Raw genomic sequence first — 22,145 nt, forward strand, 5'->3', positions numbered from 1 at the left:
GAGTACAGGCTAGAAGGTGATAGGTGAAACCAGGGTTGAGGTAAGAAGCTGATAGGTGGAAAAAGTAAAGAGCTGGAGAAGAAGGGATTTGATAGGAGAGGAGATTTGGGAGGAAGGGAAGCAGGAAGGGCACTGGGGGGAGGTGATAAGCAGATGAGGAGAAGTAAGCGTAGAGAATTGAAGAAGATGGAATAGGTTAACTAATATTAAGTTTGCTGGACTGTTAACTGCTGGTTTATCCTCTTGCATGAATAACAATGTAATTCATCTCCTCCCTCCAAATTTGCTTGGACAGTTCCAGGTAGAAGGAATATCAGAAGCTATAAATTCATGCTTCCATCATCTCCAGAACCACCTCCTTGGAATCCTAGGATGCAGGCTAGTAATTCAGGGCCTTTGTCAAGTTTTGATTTCCATATACTTCCCTATATTTCCCTTTTACAAGTTCCTCACACTCATTCACTAGTTATTGTGGTTTCTGTAGTGAAGACATGTATAATGGCAGAAGTCATTATTATAGTCTCTCCTGCCTCTGAGTTTCCATAGAACATGTTACTTGCCATCTTCGACATGTATCCAAACCTGAAAAGTCTGTTTTTAGTATTGTGGTATTGTTAGTATAGTGGTTAGCACAATCGCTTTACATTGACAGCGATCACAGATCTGGCTTCAATTCCTGCTGCAGCCTGTAAGGAATTTGTGTGTTCTCCCCGTGACATGGTGGGTTTCTTCTGGGTGCTCCAGTTTCCCCCCACAGTCCAAAGACATACGGATTAGGGTTAATAAATTGTAGGCATGCTGTGTCGGCTTTGGAGGCATGGCAACACTAGCAGGCAGTCCTCAGCACAATCCTCACTGATTTGACCGAACGCAAAATGACGCATTTCACAGTGTTTTGAGTACATGTGACAAATAAAGCTAATCTATATCTGCTGCCACTTTCTAAACCGCTCCAATCTTTAAAGCATTTTATTTTAATACCTTAATCCAACCTTTTCCCATAGTTCATTTCTTAATTTATTGACAGAATGTAGTTCCACTAAGAATGATGCAATATTTAACTGTCTGTCACTATTGGCAAGTCAGTTGTTCCAATTTCCACCCTAGCTCTGTCACTGTTCTTCTCATACTTTTTTGTAGTTGGCTTTAAGTTCTAAGACACATTTTCAACTGCATTAATTCATGTGTGCTCTGTATAAAATCTTTCTTTTCTCCAGTGATCACTTATTTTGAGATTATGACGTGACCCTGAATAAGATGAAGTTCATAATTATCTCGCTGTCTTTTTAGTTCCAAGTAATATTACTTTTGGAAAGACTCATGATGCAGTCTATGAATGCATATCCAACACCTTTGGGCATTAAAATCTGACAGGTATAGATTAAAGTTGTGAGGAAAATGATTTAAAAGCCACCTGAGGGGCAACTTATTCACACAAATGATGGTGCCCTTCTGGAGTAAGCTGGCAGAGGAAGTGTTTGAGGCACGTGTATAGTACTGTGCAAAAGTCTAAACCACGTGTACGTAGCTAGGGAGCCTAAGACTTTTGCACAGTACTGCAGTAATTTTATGTATTATATTGTACTGCCGCCACAAAAAACAAATTTCATGACATATTGTGAGTGATGATAAACCTGATTCTAATATGGTTCTTGATTGTGGACTGAGAGTGGGAAGGGGGAAGGGAGAGGGCAGGGAGTGGGAAGCACCAGAAGGACATTCTGTAATGATCAGTAATCCAATTGTTGGAATCAAATGACTATGCCTGGTGTCTCAGGGTGTGTCTGCACTTATGCCACCTGATGCCCCTAGCAGTCTTCCTCTGCCACCTGTCTCACACCCTCCCATGGCACTCCACCCTCACCATTTCAACATCGTTTACTCCCACCAGATTTATAGACTCGCTCTCTGTGCAAAACTCTTAGCTATATATATGTGACTTTTACATGGATAGGAAAGGTTTAGAGGGATATAGGCCAGATTTGGGTAAATGGGACTAGCTTGGATAGACATCTTTTTTTGCATAGGAGAATAGGGCCAAGGAGCCAGTTTCTATGCTGTATTACTCTCTGATTCTATAACTTTCACCAGGTTTGATTCTAAATGGTTTAAGATTTTAGTTTTCTGCAAATATGCTGAAATCTCAATTAACCTTCTCTCCAAGGTAATAGTTAGTAGAACTATCAATTAAATCTACCAGTATTTTGTGTCTTGTCATAGTCATTGAGCCCTACAGCAACAGGCCTTTCAGCCCATCTAGTCCCTGCTGAATTATTATTCTGCCTAGTCCCATCGACGTGCACCTGGACCATAGCCCTCCACCCACCTCCAATCCGTGTACTAATCAAAATTTATTTTAAAGGTTGAAATTGAACACGCATCACCCACTTTCACTGGCAGCTCGCTTCACACTCACCACCCTCTGAGTGAAGAAGGTTCCCCTCCTGTTCCCCTGAAACATTTCACCTTTCACCCATAACCATAACCTCTAGTTTTAGTCTCACCCAACTTCAGTGGAAAAAAGTAACATGCACAAAATGCTGGAGGAACTCAGCAGGCCAGGTAGCATCTATGGAAAAGAGTAAACAATCGACGTTTCAGGCTGAGGCCCTTCACCTTCTGATGAAGGATCTCCACCAGTAATGTCACCAGTACTCTTTTCCATAGATGCTGCCTGGTCTGCTGAGTTCCTCCAGCATTTTGTGTGTGTGGCTTGGATTTCCAGCATCTGCAGATTTTCTCTTGTTTTCAATGGAAAAGGCCAGGTTGCACTTACCCTATCTATACCTCTCATAATTTGATATACCTCTAATCAAATCTCCCCTTCTCCTAAACTCCAGGGAATAAAGTTCTAACCTATTCAACTTTTCCCTATAACTGAGGTTCTGAAGTCCTGGCAGCATCCTAATTGTAACTGGTTTTTCACTGGTAAATTCATTTTACCACCAAAGAACTCTACCTCTTCTTTCTAATCATCACGAGTCAGAGAGTGCCCACGGAATGGGCGGCCATTTTCACGTTGGTCAGAAAGATGAGCCTCAGTGAGGTGAAGCTTTTGGTGAGTCCATCCTCATCCATCAGGCACGGTCTAGTTACAAGTGGAGAGAGGAATATATTGGGAACTTCAAGTACAGTGGAAATACTGAACTTTGGGTGAATTTGGATTTCATATAAAAGGTCACAGATGTTAGAAGGTCAGAGGACTATGTAGGAGGGAAAGGTTAGATTGTTCCCAGTGGGTTAAAAAGTCAACACAACTTCATGGGCTGAAGGATCTGTACTGTGGTGCAGCATTCTATGTTCTGTGTTAAGAAAGCTCTTTGTCATGAAAAGAGCCAATTGTAGAACAGAAAGATGTGTAGATCTGAAACCAGGAGATGGCCTAATCAATTTTGAAGGTGCCACTGTTATTTGAACTCTGGTGACCATAAGGTAACTTTTGAATGGAAAATAAAATAGCCTTTCAAGGTAAAGTGAAAGAGATTAGGGGAAGCAATTTAACCATTTCTTAGCAAGAGATCCTAGATGTCCTAATGGTGGCTGATGGTTAAGTTGTTCAATACCCTAATGATGCTTTGGGTGGTCGTCTCAAATAGGAAGTGGGTGCAGCAGTGTACACTGCTGTTGAGGAAAGACCCCTGCACTCGAGCGGCGTCTCTGTCTCTGCCTGTTGGTGCTCGAGTTGGGGAACTTGAATATGCGATACTGCAGACTGTAGTATTGAAACAGCAAGCTGTTGGTCTCTCTTCTCATCTGTTGCAGGAGTGACGTCTCTTTCTTTCACTAGCGAGCGAGAGGGAGTCTGTCTGAGATGTTGAGGTGTTGGGATGGATAGTAGTTTTTGATGGATTGTAGATCATGGGAGGATCTATTGCTTGCATGGTGGGTGATGGGAGGGTTGATGCTTTTGCTGTTTGTGCATGGAAGGGGGCTTGGGGTTCTAATGTTTTCTGTCATTCATTCTTTGGGCTTTTTCTTCTGTTTCAAGGGTGTCTGTGAAGAGTGAGGATTTCAGTTTGTATACTGTGTACATTCTCTGACACTAAATTGAATCTGGAAGTTTATTTAATTGTTCTGCTCTTCCATTCCTAACCATTTTTGTTTATTTTATTTCTATCTTTCAGTTGCCTCATTTAGTTATAATCCAAATAAAGGCTTGTTCAATCTGGCCCCATTTCACCTTCTCTCTGTTGGAGCAATATTCGGTGGAATGGGATTGGGCTTCCTTCTCTCCATGCTGTTTTACTTGGAACAGAACATTGTGATGTCATTAACGAATGCTCCTCAGAACAGGTAAGACACTAAACTTCATGATAATCTGTAGCGATGCTTGTGCTGTGTTCCTGTGACCTCAAAGTGCAAAGTTATTTAAAGACCCTGTGTAGGCTAGTACAGGCAGATGGATGTTTGACTCATTGATGAATGAGGTGATGCTGTCTACATAATAACGAGGCTGCATTTTGCAGAACTCTCCCTGACTTTGTTTCCCACTGTGGATTTCATTCAGGCGCTCTGCTTTACCTTCCACTCTCCAAAGACTTGTACGTTGGCAGGCTAATTAGCTCAAGGTAAATTGCCCCTGATTTATAGGTGAGTGTTAGAATTTAGGGTTGGTGGGGTAAGTGGGATTAGTGTAGATTGGTGATTGATGGTTACTGTGGACGGTGAGCTGAAAGGTATCATATGATGCTTTGACGAAGATGCTTCTTTTTGTAATTCTGGCCTTTGTTCATTTCCTCTGTACCCCATTGAATCATAGATATTTACAGTATAGAAGGAAATGATTCAATTAGCCTACAGCAGTAATTCATATCACCTAGTAATGGGTTTCTGTAGAAGGATTGGAAGAGAGTTCACGATTGGATCTTTGACCCAAAGCATCACATTCGCTCTGCAGAAGACAAGCTCTGTTGTGGTCATCTGCAGATTTTGGTGGTGTTGGATGGCTTGAGTTTGATCTCTTTTATTGAGTGAGCGTATCTTTCTGTCTTATGCGTGCTTAGTGCTGTGTACGAGTGTTGGTATTGTGTCTTGTACCTTGACCCTGGAGTAATGCTGTCTTCATGTATAGTTGAATGCCCTGACACCTTGACCTTTTTGATTTGGCCTGGCACTTAAACTGGCCAAGTGTAGACTCCTCCCTTGTTCTTGGACCTGGGCCCGCCACCTTGATTCGGCCTGTACCTGACCTTTCCAATCTGGCCCCGTGCTTTAATCGGTCAAACATCGGTTCATTGCTCGCTCTCAGGCCTGGGCCCTGCAGCCTCAACGCTGCCTCACCTCAGATCTGCTGCTTTGAGTTAGCTCCATATCCACTCTAGAAATGGCCAAACACTGGCATGTTCCTCAAGCTCTGACCCAGATACCACATTCTGATTTGCCCTGAACACAGCACACTGCAAACCCTCTGCACCTTCGAGACTTCAGTTCAATTCAGTGCAAAAATGCCAAGCTGTACAGGCAGTGCAGAAGCTCAACTCCGAAAGGGAAGTTCAACTAGTCAGAGAAAATATCATGGCAATGGTCAGTTAGGACAGATTGGAGAGGATGTCTAGTGAGGTCTTAACGGGAATAATAAAGCTATGATCATGTTACTGGGTTTATCATAGACCACCCAACAGTCCATGGGAGTTAGAGGAGCAAATTTGTAGAGAGATTGCAAACTGTTGAAAGAAACATGAGGTTTTGATAGTAGGTGATTTTAACTTTTCACGTATTGCTTGGGACTCCCATACTGTAAAAGGACTGAATGGGAAAGAGTTTGTCAGACGTGTTCAGGAAAGTTTCCTTAATCAGTACATAGAAGTCCCAACCAGAGAAAGTTCGATACTACTAGATCTCCTCTTAGAGAATGAGACAGGGCAGGTGACAAAGTAAGTTTGTGCAGGGGAGCACTTTGTATCTAGTGATCATGAAGTCATTAGTTTGAAGTTAATTATGAAAAATAATTACCCGGCTCTCTGGATGAGATTCTAATTTGGGGAAAGGCCAATTTTGATGGTATCAGAAAAGATCTGGCAAGTATGGACTGGGATAAGATGTTCTCTGGCAAAGGTGTAATTGGTAAGTGGGAGGCTTTCAAATATGAAATTTTGAGAGTACAGAGTTTGTATATTCCTTTCAGAATAAAAAGCAAGGATAACAGGTTCAGGGAACCTTGGTATTCGAGAGATATTGAGGGCCAGGCAGCATCTCTAGGAAGAGGTACAGTTGATGTCTCGGCCTGAAACGTCGACTGTACCTCTTCCTAGAGATGCTGCCTGGCCTGCTGCATTCACCAGCAACTTTGATGTGTGTTGCTTGAATTTCCAGCATCTGCAGAATTCCTGTTGTTTGAGAGATATTGAGGTCCTGGTTAAGAAAATGAAGGGGGTATAGGCAGGCAAGAACAAATGAGGCACTTGAGGAATGCAAGAAATGCTAGAGAACATTTAAGAAGGAAATCAGGAGGGCTTTAAGAAGTCATGAGGTTGCTATGGCAGACAAGATGAAGGAGAATCCTAAATGCTTCCACAAATATATTACAAATAAAAGGATAAAGATGAGAACATCTACAGATTCTGGAAATCCAAGCAACGCATGCAAAATGCTGGAGGAACTCAGCAGGCCACGCAGTATCTGTGGAAAAGACTAAGCAATTAAAGTTTCAGGCCAATTCATTAGGATTGGGGGGGGGAATAAAAGATAAGTTAGAGCAAGAAGGTGGGGGAAGGAGAGGAAGGTGGTAGGTGATAGGTGAAACTGGGGGAGGGGGAGGGGTGAAGTCAAGAACTGGGAAGTTGACAGGTGAAAGAGATAAAAGCAGTGGAGAAGGGGGAATCTGATAGGAGAGGGTAGAAAACCATGGAAGAAAGGGAAGGGTGAGGAGAACCAGAGGGAGGTGATGGGCAGGTAAGGAATTAAGGTGAGAGTGGAAAATGGGAATGGTGATGGTGCGGGGGGGGGGGCTGCAAGGTGCAAGAAATCGAAGTTCATGGCCTCAGGTTGGAGGCTACCTAGATGGAATGTAAAGGGTAGCCAGGGACAAAATTGGTCCTCTAGAAGATGAGAATGGTAATTCATGCAAGGAACCAAAAGAGAGGGGGCGATCTTAAATGGAGTTTTTGTATCTTTATTTACTCAAGAAATGGACACAAAGTGTATAGATGTGACACAATGCAACATCAACTTCATGGATCATATAACAGATTAGAGGAGGAGGTATTTGCTGTCTTGAGGCAAATTTGGGTGATAAATCCCCAGGACCTGACAAAGTGTCCCTTCAAGCCCTGTGGAAGTTTTGTGCAGAAACTGCAGGGGCCCTAGCAGAGATACTTAAAACGTCCTTGGTGAAGTGGGTGAAGTGCCGGAATTTTGGAGGATAGCTAGGCAAGAATAAGCTAGGCAAGTATAGGCTGCTGAGTCTGATATCTGTAGTGGGAAAGTTATTGGAAGGTCTTCCAAGGGACTAGATATATAAGTATTTGGATAGACAGGGACTGATTAGGTGTCGTCGACATGGCTTTGTACGTGTTAAGTTGCGTCTAATCAATCTTAAGAGCTTTTTGAGGATGTTACCAGGAAAGTTGATGAAGGCAAGGCAGTGGATGTTGTCGACATGGACTTTAGCAAGGCATTTGACGAGGTCCCGCATGATCAGTCACTTGGCATTCAAACTGAGGTAGTAAACTGGATTAGACATTGGCTTTGTGGGAGAAGCCAGCGAGTGATTGCAGATGGTTGCCTCTCTGACTGGAGGCCTGTGACCACTCGTGTGCCGCAGGGTTCAGTGCTGGGTCCATTGTTGTTTGTCATCTGTATCAATGATCTGGATGATGATATGGTAAACTGAATAAGCAGATTTACAGATGAACCAACATCAGAGGTGTAGTAGATAGCAAAGGAGGCTATCAAAACTTGCAGTGGGATCTGGACCAGTTTGAAAAGCAGGCTGAAAAGTGGCAGATGGAATTTAATGCAGACAAGTGTGATGTGTTGCACTTTTGTAGGATCAGCCAGGGTAGGTCTTGCACGGAGAATGGTAGGGCACTGAGGAGTGTGGTAGAACAGCAGGATCTGGGAATACGGATCCTTAATTCCATGTAAGTGGTGTCACAGGTAGATAGGGTTGTAAAGAAAGCTTTTGGCACATTGGCCATAATCAATATATTGAGTACAGGAGTTAGGATGCTAAGTTGAAGTTTTATAAAGTTTGAAATACATTTATTAACAAAGTATATATACTTTCTACAACCTTGAGATTCATCTCCTTACAGGCAGCCACAAAACAAAGAAACCCAATAGAACAAAATAAACCGTCAAACACCCAGCGTGCTGAGAATAAAGGACAAATCGTGTAAACCATAGAAGTAAGCACACAGCATTCAGAACTGCAGTTCACAGCCACGAGCCCACAGCCGCGAAGCCAACCATGGCCGATTCAGGACCCCGTTAATTGCAGGCCAGAACCTCAGTTCAGTGCAGCGACGAGCAAACCTCGTGGAGCATTGAGTTGAACTGACCCATCCCTTGCCTCTGACCCCAACATTCTGATGTTTTCAATCTGGCCTGGCGCTTTAATTGTCAAAACCTCTCGGACATGAGCCCTGCCGTTTCAATACACTCTTGGTCCCGGGCCCCGCTGCCTCTTTTCAGCTCATACCTGACCTTTCCAATTCGGCCCCGCGCTTGAGTGAAACCTTGGGTCTATCCTCGCTCTCAGGCCCAGACTCAGGCTCTACTCGACTCTGCCTCACCTCTGCACACCTCGCCTTCATTCTGCCACATCAAATTGCCTCCAGCAATGACCAAACACCTGCTTAACCCCCACCGTTGTGCCTAGGCCAAGCTGCCTTGAGTCAGCCTGTACCACAACAGTCCATCACCTTTGAGACTTCAGTTTGCAGGGCAAAAACGCCAGGTGATACAGCTGGTTCGAAAACTCAACTCTGAAAGAGAAGTTACACGCTATTGATTGCAGTGATCATTTACCAGAAAAAGTGTGATTGAAAAAGTAGTTAGTAATTTCTCTTTACTTTGTAGCCGGCAGAGAGTCGCCAAGCTTCACCAGTGCCATTTTAAACTGAAAAAAGAGGTTGACGTTGGTGAGGCTGAATTTTAAGTATTCTGGTCACCTACCTACAGGAAAGATGTAAATAAGATTGAAAGAGTGCAAGGAAAATTTACAGGATGTTGCCTGTCTTGAGGACCAGGGTGGTAGGGAAAGGTTGAATAGGTTAGGACTTTATTGCCCAGAATGTAGAAGATTGAGGGGTGATTTGATAGAGATATGCAGAATTGAGGGGTTTAGATAGGGGAAATGCAAACAGGTTTTCCACTGAGGCTGGGTAGGACTACAATTAGAGCTCATGGTTAAGGGTGAAAGATGAATTGCTTAAGGGGAACTTGAGGGTGAACTTTTTCACGCAGAGGGTGGTGAGAGTGTGGATGAGCTGCCAGCAGAAGAGGTGGATGCAGGGTTGATTTCAACATTTAAGAGAAATTTGGAGAAATACCTGGATGAGAGGGGTATGGAAGGCTACGGTCCGGTTGCAGGTCGATGGAACTATGCAGAACTATGCACAGAATAGATGGGCCAAAGTGCTCTAGTGTTCTATGACTCTGTGACAATAATAAACCAATTACCAGATGAGGTGAATTACTGCAAAAGGCTACTGAAGGCTATATTTCTGTGCCATATGATTCTATTGCTGTGACACCACTCACTCCTCACCTTTGTGATTCTAGCCTCTGTTCATTTTCTCTGCACCCCTTTGAATGATAGACATTTGCAGTGCAGAACAAGGTCATTTGATTTGCCTTTGGCACTAATTCACAGCGCCTGCTAATTGGTTTATTGTCATCCCATGTACCAAGCCACAATGAAAATCTTTGTTTTGTGTGCCATCCATACAGATCATTCAATTACGGCAGTACTCTGAGGTAGTACAAGGGAAAACAATCTTTGAGGCCTCTTGTCAGTCAGAGTTGACCATGAATGATGTGTCCTATCTGTCTATATAAGCAAGCCTGGGCAGTATGGAGAGCAAGCTGCTGCCCATGTAGGAAGCTCCCCCTCTGCACACAGCTGATGAATCCAAAGGAAAGGCAGAGACCGATACCGTTTGGGACCATCAGTGTCACAGGAGTTGCCGATTGGTATTGAATTCAATGTAGGATGGCTTTAGGAACTCAACCTCCAGACTTTTCCCTCAGGATTTACTCCCAAAGCCTTCCCCATGAGTTGGTATAGCCACAAGGCAGTGGAGGTTTGAGGTCAGAGTTTTTCTTCTAGGTGAGCAGCCAACCACGGCTGACGAGCCCCATCTGCCCGAAGTGACCAGTTTTAAGGTGCAATAACTCATCTTTGCCTCTGTTAATGTAACAAGGGTGACTGACTCCATCCTTCCGGGTTCTGCGTGCTCAGTACACCTTGGGTGCAAGATCTATTCTTGAACTCTCTTCTGATCCTTCGACAATTAAGTTGGTCGAATGTTTATCAACTTTTAAAGTCAGCAGGTATGGGATCCAGGGAAACATGGCTGTGTGGATACAGAATTAACTTGCCCAGAGAAGTCGGAGGGCAGCCATAGATGGAATGTATTGTGCCTGCAGGTCGTTGACCAGTGGTGTTAGGCCAGGGGCTCCTGCTCTTTGTGATTTTCATAAATAGCTTGGATGAGGAAGTGGGAGGGTGTGTTAGTAAGTTTGCAGATGACGTGAAAGTTTGCAGAAGGTTGTTGTAGGTTGCAATGGGACATTGACGGGATGCAGATTTGGTCTGAGGAATGGCAGACAGAGTTGTAATCCGGAAAGGTGTGGAGTGACACACTTAGGAAGGTCAAATGTAAAGGCAGAGTACAGGGTTAATGGCAGAATTCTTATCAGTGTGGAGGAACAGAGGGATCTTGAGGACCACTTCCATAGATGCCTCAAAGTCGTGCAAGTTGATGATGTTGTTCAGAAGGCGTATTGTGTGATACCCTTCATTAGTGGGGGATTGAATTCAAGAGTTGTGCTTGCTAAGCTAAATAGATCCTTGTCTAAGCTTTCCATAACTTTATATTTGTCTCAGTTAGCCCACTCCTTGAGTTGCCTTTGTCTCCCCACGTCTGAACTGTAATTCTGGTGGAATATAGCAATCACTGGAGATAGGACTTTCATGTTTATTCTTCCTAGTCTCCCGCTCCTTGTGACTTAGCTTCTCGACTCTTGAGCTCTCTCTTAATCCAACATCAGCCAGCCCCCCTCTACCCCACTTCCCTAGCTCAGTTTATTGTTTGCAGATTTGGTAGGGCGGTGGGGGGGGGGGGGTTTCTTTTTATTTGATCCACGTTCACCTTCATCCATTCTACTGATCTTTTAATTAGGTCACAACTTGAGTGGTGGATTCAGAGCAGCTCACTTAAGGAAGGATATTCAGGTCCTTTGAAGAGGGTAGATAGATTTACAAAGATGATGCCAAGTAGATGTACTTTTGGTTATGAAGAAGGAGATTAAAGAATTCTTTCCTAATTGCTATCTTGTCTTTCAATCAGAAAGCGTAATGGATCCCGCCTGCTAACTATTTCCTCGAAATATTTCCTCGCAGATTAATGAAAGGCACGGGCTATCACTGGGACATCTTCCTTGTGGGCATTGTTAACATTGTGTTGTCCATCTTTGGGTTGCCATGGGTACACTCAGCATTCCCTCATTCGCCTTTGCATGTCCGCGCTTTGGCCTTTGTGGAGCAGCGAGTGGAGAATGGTCATCTCTATGAGATGTAAGTATAACTTCCCCAATGTGTGCTTGTATGGGTTCTATTTAATTTCAAAGCTGACTTCAGGTAAGTGTGTATTTTACAAGGAGAATCGGGTTTAGTGCCGCTGACACAGAAGATTCTGCAGATACTGGAAATCCAAATCAACACATACAAAGTTCTAGGGAAGCTCAGCAGGTCAGGCAGCAAATACGGAAACGAATGAACAAGTTAACATTTTAAGCTGATGCTCTTCACCAGGACTGGAAGGGAAGGCGGAAAAAGCCAGAACAAAAAGGTTTGGGGGGAGGTGAAGGAGTATGAAGTAGAAGGTGGTAGGTGAAACCAGGGGGGTGGGGGAGTGGGGATGAAGTGAGAAGCTGGGAGGTGATAGGTGCAAAAGGTAAAGGACTGGAGAAGAAGGAATCTGATAGAAGAGCAAGGGGAGGTGATGAGCACGTAAGAAGAAGAGGTAAGAGGGGAGCCAGAGTGTGGAATGGAAGAAATGGGGAATGTGTGTGTGGGGGGGGAGGGAAATTGCAGGGTTAGAGAAATTGGTGTGTTTTAGTATCACTGACATATGTTGTAAAGTTTGTTGTTTTGTGGCAGCAGTACAGTGTAAAAAAACTATAAATTAACATTTTTAAAAATATAATAAAAATTAAATAAGTACTGCAAAAATAGTGAGGTAGTGTTCAAGGGTTAGTTTATTGTCCATTCAGAAGCTGATAGCAGAGGGAAAAAGAGGGGAAGAAGCTGTTTCTAAAATGCTGAGTGTCTTATCTTCAGGTTCCTGTACCTTCTCTCTGGCAGTCATAAGGAGAGAGCATAGCATATCCTAGGTGACGGGGGTGGGGGCAGGGGGTCCTTAATGATGGATGCTGCCTTTTGAAGGTTCCACCTTTTGAAGACGTCCTTGATGCTGGGGAAGCTTGGGCCCATGGTGGAACTGGTTGAGTTTGCAATGCTGACCAGCTTTTTTTTCCAATTTTGGGCACTGGCCCCTCCGTGCTGGACAGTGATGCAACCAGTTAGAATACTCTCCACAGTAAATCTCTATAAATTTGTGAGAGACTATGTTGGCATTCCAAACATCAGAACAATTTGCTGTAAAAGTTACAACTTCTTATTTACTACAAACCTTGTGGTAGAAAATCTCAGCTGAAACTCCAGTGTATATAACACAGACAAAGGAATGTAAAAACTGAAATTCAGGGCTGTAGAAAATGGCCAGCAGGTTTGTGGGGAGGGGAAAATTGTGCCAGCATTACAGACACTTGCCTGTAGTATTGAGGAAGGGTCTTCAGATGATATTAACCTGAAGTCCTGACCGTCCCAAGGTTGCAAATGATCCTGCAGCATTCAGTAGAGGAGAGTTCCCCTCATTGCCCTGATACACTAGGCTAAAGGGTTTGTTTCTGTACTCTGACTGTATGAACTGTATGTATTGCAAAAGCAGATTATGTGGTCATTCTCCTATCTGATCGTCTTCTTTTTCAGCCCTTTACCTCTTCCACCTATCACCTTCCTACTTCTTGCTTCATCAAGCTCCACCCCCCACCCACCTATCTGCCCCTTACCTGGTTTCACCTATCACCTGCCAGCTTGTGCTCCTCCCCCTGCCCACCACCTTATTCTGGCGGCTTCCCTATCCTTTCCAATCCTGCCAAAGGGTCTCGGCCCGAATTGTTGACTACTTATTCCTCTCTGTAGATGCTGCCTGACCTGCTGAGTTCCTCCAGCATTTTTTGTGTTGCTGTGGATTTCCAGCAGCTGCAGAGCCCCTGGTGTTTATTATCTGATCAGACACTAAATGATCGGGAATGATTTCCTCTCAGTGAGCCTTCACAAATATAATGCCCACATGCTTGTTGCATGATCTATAGAAGTATTGGCGCGTGGCCAAGTGGTTAAGGCGTCAGTCTAGTGATCTGAAGGTCACTAGTTCGTGCCTCGGCTAAGACAGCATGTTGTGTCTTTGAGCAAGGCACTTAACCACACCTTGCTCTGCGACGACACCGGTGTCAAGCTGTATCGGCCCTATTGCCCTTCCCTTGGACAACACCGGTGGTGTGGAGAGGGGAGACTTGTAGCATGGGCAACTGCCGGTCTTCCATACAACCTTGCCCAGGCCTGCGCCCTGGAAACCTTCCAAAGCGCAAATCCATGGTCTCATGAGACTAACGGATGCCTATTAGAAAAGTATCTTTTGTCAAGAATGATTACAAAATGAACTACGGGGGTAGGTAAGGACTGCAGGTGCTGAAATTATGAGCTACACAGTAAATGCTGGAATAACACAGCAGTCAGGCAGCATCTGTGGAGGGAAATAACCAGTCAAGACCCTTCATCTGGGCTGAAAGACAAGGTGATATTAATGGGTGGAGGGAAGGTGTGGAGTGAATTGGCAGGTGGGGGTAGTATAGTGGCCCAACACTTTATAGTACAGGCCACCCGGGTTCAATTCCTGCTGCTGCCTTTAGGAGTTTCTATGTTCTTCCCTCTCAATCCAAAGACCTACTGGTTGGTAGGTTAATTGGTCATTGTAAATCATTGTGTGATTAGGCTAGGATTGAATTGGAGGATTGCTGGGTGGCATAGATTGAAGGGCCTGTTCCATGTTGTATCTCAATAAATAAGTGATAGGTGGATCCAGGTGAATGGGGGGTTGATGATGTCCAGATGGGAGAAGGAGAGAGTGGGCAAGAGGTGAAAGCAGAGAATAGAGTTGGGTAATTATGAAGGAAAATTTGTGGGATTTTGGGAAGAAGATAGGGAATTTGGATAAATCAGCACAGGCAAGATGTTCTGACATTTCTGAAATGTCTATTTACAAAGAAATCTCCAATGGGATTTAGTCAACTGTTTAAACTTTTAAGGCATTGGCCAGACCACACATGGAGTAATTTTTGACAGTTTTGGGCCCTTATTCAAAAAAGGATATGCTGGCTTAGTGGAGGTTCACAGAATGATCCTGGGAATGAAAAAGTTAAGATGTGAAAAGGTTTTGATGGTTCTACCTAAATTACCTGCAGTTCAGAAGAATGGGGGGAGGGGAAATCTTACCGAAACCCATCAAATCTTGAAAAGTCTAGTTAGAGTGAGCGTGGAGAGGATGTTTCCAGAGGGCACAGCCTCGCAATACAAGGACGTCCCTTTGGAACAGAGCTGAGGAGGAATTTCTTTAGCCAGAGGGTGGTGAATCCATGGAATTCATTGCCACAGAAGGATGTGGAGGCCAAGTCAGCGGAGGTTGATAGGTTCTTGAATAGTAAGAGTGTCAATGGTTTCAGGGGGAAGGCAGAATAGGAGAATAAATCAGACATGATGGAATGGTGCAGAAGACACAATGGGTTGAACAGCCTAACTCAGCTCCTTGTCTTTTGGTCTTTTTCCGCAGTTGAGAGTCAAATTGCAAGTGAGCCCCTTACCTCTCTCGGACAAGCAAAGCTGTGTTTATGATGTTTGGATTGATTTCTGTTTTTAATTTACTTGAATTGAACGGTGTTTGTTTGCCTTTTCTCCCCTCTCAGCATTGTTCGAGTAAGGGAGACCCGAGTGGCGACGCTTGTGGCCCACGTACTGGTGGGGATCTCGCTCCTGCTGCTGCCCGTTCCCCTCCAGTGGATTCCAAAGCCTGTCTTGTATGGGCTCTTCCTCTACGTTTCCCTGACCTCCATCGATGGCTGCCAGTTTTTTGAGAGATTGGCTCTTCTATTTAAAGAACAGGTAAATAATGAAAAGATAGGAAACTTCTGAGTAAGTGTAAGGGGTTTCTTCTTTTATGTTACTGAGTATGTTAATTAAAATGGCTTCTTTGTTATGTTAAATGCTGATAAAGTCTCTAGCTAGCAGTTTGCTTGCGTTACAATATAGATAACAGAGTAAATGAACCAATGGGTGTCCATGTTATTCTCTCTGGGGGTGATATGCTGTCTCATATGGCTGGGAACCGGGGCTTTTGGCGGGGAGTCGGAGGAGAGACCGTGAGGACGACGGACGTGCGGGGAAATCTCAGGTTGATCTCTCCGGGTGGTCCCGAGCTGCGAGTCGACGGGGTCAGAGTGGTCCCGAAGAGGTCCCCAAGCTCCAACGTGTGCACGGAGAAATTGGACTTTGATAAGTCTGGCACCTTTTCCATTCCTTTTTTGTATTGAACTTCTATTAACCTCATAGACTTAGTAATATCTATAAAGTGTAATTGGTAAAACATACATTGTGTGCTGGCTGATGATTGATGTTTGAAGCCGAATCAGGTGGCAGTTGTACGGCAACCGACGTAACCGGGAGACAAGGTGAGCGGCGGACGGGGTTTCCCCGAGATAAATACGAGACAATATAGCTGAGCGTCACATGAGGTTCTCCATTACTCCAAACTGATCAAGATAGAGGTGCATGGGTGATAAGGTGCATAGATAGCGTGAGTGGACAGCGACTTTCTCCAGGTGTAAATGGCTTGTATAAAGGGAGTTTAATTTTAAGGTGATGGCCGGAAAGTCTACAGTGGATGTCAGAGCTGGGTGTTTTTTAACACGCTGTGGTGCCCTGCCAGAGGTTGTGGTAGAGCAGATACCAGGGCCATGGATGAAAATAAAATGGAGGGCTATGTGAGAGGGAATGGTTAGATTGATCTCAGAGTTGGTTTAAAAAGTCAGTACAGCATCGTGGGCTGAAAGGCCTGCCCTGTGCTGTACTACCAACGTTCTATGATCAATTGAGCTGTTTTGAGCCAGACCCTTTGGATAACTAAAGTACACACTATGCACATTGTGGTTATATTATTGCAATAATAACCAAAAAATCATTGATGTATAATCAGCTGTTCAATGCCCTAGCTGAGTAACTGTAAATTCTGTTAATTTGATTGAAGCTGGAATATAAAGGCAGGATCAATAGTAAGAACTATAAGGCTATTGTACTGTTTTTAAGAACCAATCTGGTTCAATCAAAAAGTACTGAAGCTGGAAAAATGAAATGAAAGGCAATAATTATACTTTATACTTTATTGTCGCCAAACAATTGATACTAGAACGTACAATCATCACAGCGATATTTGATTCTGCGCTCCCCGCTCCCTGGATTACAAATATTAAATAGTAAAAATTAGAAAATATAAAAATTTAAATTATAAACCATGAATAGAAAATAGAAAAATGGAAAGTAAGGTAGTGCAAAAAAACCAAGAGGCAGGTCTGGATATTTGGAGGGTCCGGCCCAGTCTGGGTCAGGATCCGTTCAACAGTCTTATCACAGTTGGAAAGAAGCTGTTCCCAAATCTGGCCCTACGAGTCTTCAAGCTCCTGAGCCTTCTCCCGGAGGGAAGAGGGGCGAAAAGTATGGGCAATACTAGTGTTATCTAGTTTACAGCCCTTCAGCCCGACTCGTCCATACTGAATAAGTTAGACTAATTGACCTGAATTTGGCATTCATCCATCTAAACCAGGTGATCAACCTTCTTTATTTTATGGACAAAGCAAGGGGTCCGTGGACGCAGGTTGGGACTCCCCTGGTCTAAATCTTTCCTGTCCATTTACTGGTCCAAATGCCTTTTTATAAACTCTGTAGCTGTTTATTAGCTACCTCCTACAAAGTGGCCACTGAGTGTATACTTGTGGTTTTCTGCTGTAGTCCATCCACTTAAAGACTTGACATATTGTGCGTTCAGAGATATTTTTCTGCACACTGCTGTTGTAATGTGCGGTTACTGTTGCCTTCCTGTCAACTTGCATCAGTCTGGCCATTCTCCTCTGACCTCTCTCATTAACCAGGAGTGTTCGTCCACAGAACTGTCACTCGCTGGATGCTTTTTTCCTTTTTTTGTTTTTTCGCACCATTCTCTGTAAACTCTAGACTGTTGTGTGTGAAAATCCCAGGAGACCTGCAGTCTCTGAGATACTCAAACCACCCCATCTGCCACCAACAATCATTTCACGGTCAAAGTCACTCAGAACATAATTCTGTTGTTTGATCTGAACAACAATTGAGCCTTTTGAGCACGTCTGCATGTTTTTATTGAGTTACCGCCACATGATTGGCTGTTTAGTTATTTGGATTAATGATCAGGTGTACCTAATAAAGTGGCCACTGAGTGTACGTTGTTATTTTTGAAGTTCTGACAGCATCTGTGGGGGGGCAAAGTGTTTTTTGGGTGATATTTCCCTTCATTGACTTAAAATGCTCTTTCAGAGGCTGCCTGAACTGCTGAATGTTTCCAATATTTTGTCTTTTTCCTTGTTCGTTGATGGCCTTTACGACGCATTAGCGAAGGGCTGATTTCTGTCCCCATGTGATTGACTCCTGGCTGACTTCTGAAATGGTTTAAGAAACAACTAGCATGATAAAAAGCCCTTTGGCCCAACTGATCTATGCAGACCGAGATGTTCCATTTGTCATTGTTTAGGTCGTAACTTCCAAAACTTTCCGATCTACGTACCTGTCCAATTGTCTTTCAAATGGTGTTAATGTAGCTACCTCATATACTACTTCTGGCAACATGCATCATATATATATATATATATTACCCTTTGTTTTAAACGTGGGACATATAGAGTCCAGCACAGTACAGGCCGTCTGACCCATGATATTGTATTGACATTTTAACCTACTCAAAGATCAATTTAACTCATCCCTACTGCGTAGCTTTGCATTTTTCTTTCATCCATGTGCCTGATCTATCTGCTTCTACCAACACCCCTGGCAGTGCGATCTCTGTGTAACAAAAAAAATTACCCCTGACATCCCTGTATACTTTCAAGTTTAAGTTTATTGCCATTCAGCCATATGTATACACTGCTAAATGAAACATTGTTCAGCTGGAGCCAAGGTACAGGACTGAGTGCGTATTGTCACGCACAGCTCAGATAGCTCCGATAGCACATACAGACACAAACCCCCGAGTGTCATGGCCTGAAGATTGATGTTGTGCTGGAGCCACATTTCTGCAAGAGCAAGCACACAGCAGTTCCTCACCTTGCGCTGGATCAACTGCAAAGTCAATGCACCTTGTCTTCCGGGAAGTGAGCATTGGCGTGCAGCTCTGACGGAAGAACCAGCCTGCAGGGGCCAGCACAGATTCCTGATCACCCACCATACCTCCATTGCCTCCTCCCCTGCATGGCTATAACAGGCGATACCGCAGCGTGAGGGCCCGGCCCGTCAGTGAACCGGACTTTCAGTGTTTAGTATTACCGATGTCCAACGGGGTCGTGTGATCACAAGAAAAATGTGTAAGGCAAACAATTGCACCATTTGTTGGACGCAGAGAGACCGAAGCAACCAAGCTCACTGCCATTTCACTGGAAGTTCTCCAGTCAACCAAGTAAGTCTTGGGACTGTGGGAGGAAACCTAAGGCAATCCATGTGGTCACGGGGAGGACATACAAACGCCTCACAAGCAGCGCCAGGTATTGAACCTGGGTTGGCTGTACTGTAAGGCTTTGCACTAACCCCTTCACTACCGTTCCACCCTAATATAATATGAAAAAATGATATACTGTAAAAGAATAAATTATGTAATATGAAAGAATAACTTGGGTGTAAGCCTGTGGAGTGGGCTTTTCCAATATCTTGTGACCAGGTAGTTAATTACGTCTCACCTCAGGACTGATCTACACCATACTCTTGCCTAACCACTGATCTTCATCCCATGGATGCTGATTTAATGTTTTGTTTTCCCTCCCCGTTCTGATCTAGACTTCCTATCCACCCACACACTACATCCGGAGGGTCCCACAGAGGAAGATCCATTTCTTTACCGGCCTCCAGCTAGTCGAGATTGCCATCCTCTGCGGCTTCGGAATGGCCCCGATACCGTACCTGAAGATGGTCTTCCCGCCCATCATGCTGGTGATGGTCCCTGTCAGGTTGGTGTTTAGTTCTGTCTGACCCTCAGCTGTGTTGAGGCCATCCTTCTTCAGGCTCCCTTCCCTTGTCCGAGATTGTGAGCAGATTGTAACTTTTAGACTTGGTTTAGCTTGAGAGTCGCTGACTAGGGGAGTGCTGATGGTCAATAGACAGAGGTGGATAATGAAGATGAAGAACAATTGAAAGGATGTAATTGTTATTTTGGGAACCATGGATAAAGCAGCTTGAAATTTATGGTTTTGCGGGAGCGGTACCGTGCCATACTTAAGTATAGTTAATAATAAATAATGAATCGTGCCATAACAGAGCAAAATAGTGAGGTGACACAGACAAAATGCTGGAGGAACTCAGCAGGGTAGGTAGCATCTGTGGGAATGAATAAGCAGTCAACTTTTTGGGTCAAGACTTTTCTTCAGGACTGAGAAGGAAAGGGGAAGATTCTTGAATAAAAAGGTGGGGGGAGGGGAAAGGGGCTAGCTGGAAGGTGATCAGTGAAGCCAGGTGGGTGTGAAAGGTCAAGGGTTGGAGAAGAAAGAATCTAATAGGACAGATGAGTGGACAATAGGAGAAAAGGAAGAAGGAGGGGACTTGGAAGGAATAGGCAGTTGGGAAGAAGTGAAAAGGTCAGAGTGGGGAATGGTGGGGGTTAAATTGTTCACCAGAAGGAGAAATTGATATCAGGTTGGAGAATACTCAGACAGAATCTAAGGTGTTGTTCCTCCACCCTGAGGGTACCCTCCTCTTGGCACAGGAGGAGGCCATGGACCGACGTGTCAGATGGGAATGGGAGTCGAAGAGGTAGTGTACATGGGTTTGCAGTCCGTTTAGAAATCTGTCAGCAGAGGGAGGAATCTGTTCCTGAAATGACGTGTGCCTGCCTTCAGATTTCTGTGCCTCCTTCCTAAAGGAAGTAATGAGAAGAGGGTGTGTTCTGGGTGCTTAATGGTAAGTTTCCAGACCCTGCAATTGATGGAACGTTGTCTGAGCAGTGCTAAATGTCCAGAGTCCCACCTTCCTCTCCTCTGTTCTCTTGCACAGGTGCCTCATTCTTCCCAAGATAATTGAAGCTAAGTATTTGGACGCCATGGACGCAGAGCATTAAGGGTCAGCAGAGGCTGGGCTTTGGACCTTGGGAGCTCGAGATAATGGGACTTACCTAGAGGAGAGTCGTTTGTATTATTTGCTGCTGAAGCTCAGGGTCAGGCCGAAGTCTTAGTGCACTGAACGCAGAAAGTGACTGGCCACGGCTGTCATCTTTATTGGGCCCCTATAATTAAAGGGGCTGCTTCCTATGCTCCCTTCCCTTCTAAATTTTTTTGCACCACACTTTGGAAATTTCTTCAGATGAGATTGCACAATAGAGATATGGCATGGAGTGATGGGATTGACAGTTGATGGAAAGGACCTTGCACAGTTTGCAGCTGTCCTGAATCATCCTCACTCTCCCATTTACTGTCCCATAGCTCGGGTGATTATAGGACTGGTATTTCCATTTATAACCTTAAAAAAAAAACTGCTGGGGCTTTCATAACTAGCATCTTTGGTACCATCTGAAAAAGTGGTGGACCTGCAGGGGCAGGGATGCTCCCTGAGATGGTGTAGCTCCGTCCATGTCATAGCACCAGCCGCCTGGCAGGGATGTCATCTTCACCTTGGTGGTTTTGTTGCCTCCTCCTGGTGCCTTTCTGGTTAATGTTTCTTTAAAGATGAGAGTCGCAGGATTGGGAGCCATCACTTTTGTGGCTGTGGATTGGCAGTGGCAGAAAGGCGGGGCTTGGAAGCCGGTGTGTGGCGGACTGTCATGCCCAGTCAGGGGAAGACCGTGCATTTCACCTACCCTGCTGAACAGGAGGATTCTTGTCCCTCCTCCTGGTGAAAGCCATAAACCAAATCCTGGAGAAGCTGATCCTCCTTCACTGCATGCACACGTGTGTGTATGTGTGTGTGTGTGTGTATTTCTCCCTCTCGTTCACGGTCCCTTCCTTTGGCTTGGTCTGGTTCTCGTTCTCTCTCTCTCTCTCTGTACTGTATGCATCATCCATGGCTGCAGAGTTGTAAATGGGTTGTACATGTAAATGGTTCGTTTCTACCACAGTGCGATAACTCAAAGCTTGTCTGATACTGTAATATATCATCATGACACGGATTATTAGTTTGTTGATGTCTGATTCATATTGCCATTGGTGAAAAAATTAAAATACTGGAAATGTTTTCTAAAGTATCCCTATTGTCTTTTTTTTTAAATTTGGTATTGGGATGGCACAAGGATGGAGCAGCAAGTAGAGACACTGCTTCCCAGCACAGGAGACCTGGGGTGAATTCCAATCCCTGGTCCTATCCGTATAAAGTTTACTTTCTCCCTGTGACTGCGTGGATTTCTCCCGCATTCCAAAGACATGCTCGCTAGGAGTTTAATTGAATCAGATTTGTTGTCACAGGCATAAGTCATGAAATCTGTTGCTCTTGTGGCAACAGTGCAGGCATAGCAAATTAGAGTAGGTTACAATATACAAAATAAATGGTGCAAAGGAGTTCGTGGTCCACTCAGAAATTTGATGGCGGA

General features: G+C 44.3%; 1 protein-coding gene across 15 annotated transcripts in view; it reads left to right on the top strand.

The window, feature by feature from the left end:
- Window positions 1-21,803, top strand: part of slc4a11 (solute carrier family 4 member 11) — a 316,800-nt gene extending 294,997 nt beyond the window's left edge. For all 15 annotated transcript variants that reach the window (XM_072256724.1, XM_072256731.1, XM_072256719.1 and 12 more), the window contains 5 exons: window positions 4,125-4,293; window positions 11,570-11,743; window positions 15,253-15,448; window positions 19,412-19,581; window positions 20,621-21,803. In XM_072256724.1, the coding sequence (XP_072112825.1) occupies window positions 4,125-4,293; window positions 11,570-11,743; window positions 15,253-15,448; window positions 19,412-19,581; window positions 20,621-20,684 (773 nt within the window). In that variant the 3' untranslated portion in view covers window positions 20,685-21,803. The remainder of the gene's footprint in view (window positions 1-4,124; window positions 4,294-11,569; window positions 11,744-15,252; window positions 15,449-19,411; window positions 19,582-20,620) is intronic.
- The last annotated feature ends 342 nt before the right edge of the window (window positions 21,804-22,145 follow it).

This window comes from Mobula birostris, chromosome 4 (assembly GCF_030028105.1).
Source record: "Mobula birostris isolate sMobBir1 chromosome 4, sMobBir1.hap1, whole genome shotgun sequence".
Taxonomy (NCBI): domain Eukaryota; kingdom Metazoa; phylum Chordata; class Chondrichthyes; order Myliobatiformes; family Myliobatidae; genus Mobula; species Mobula birostris.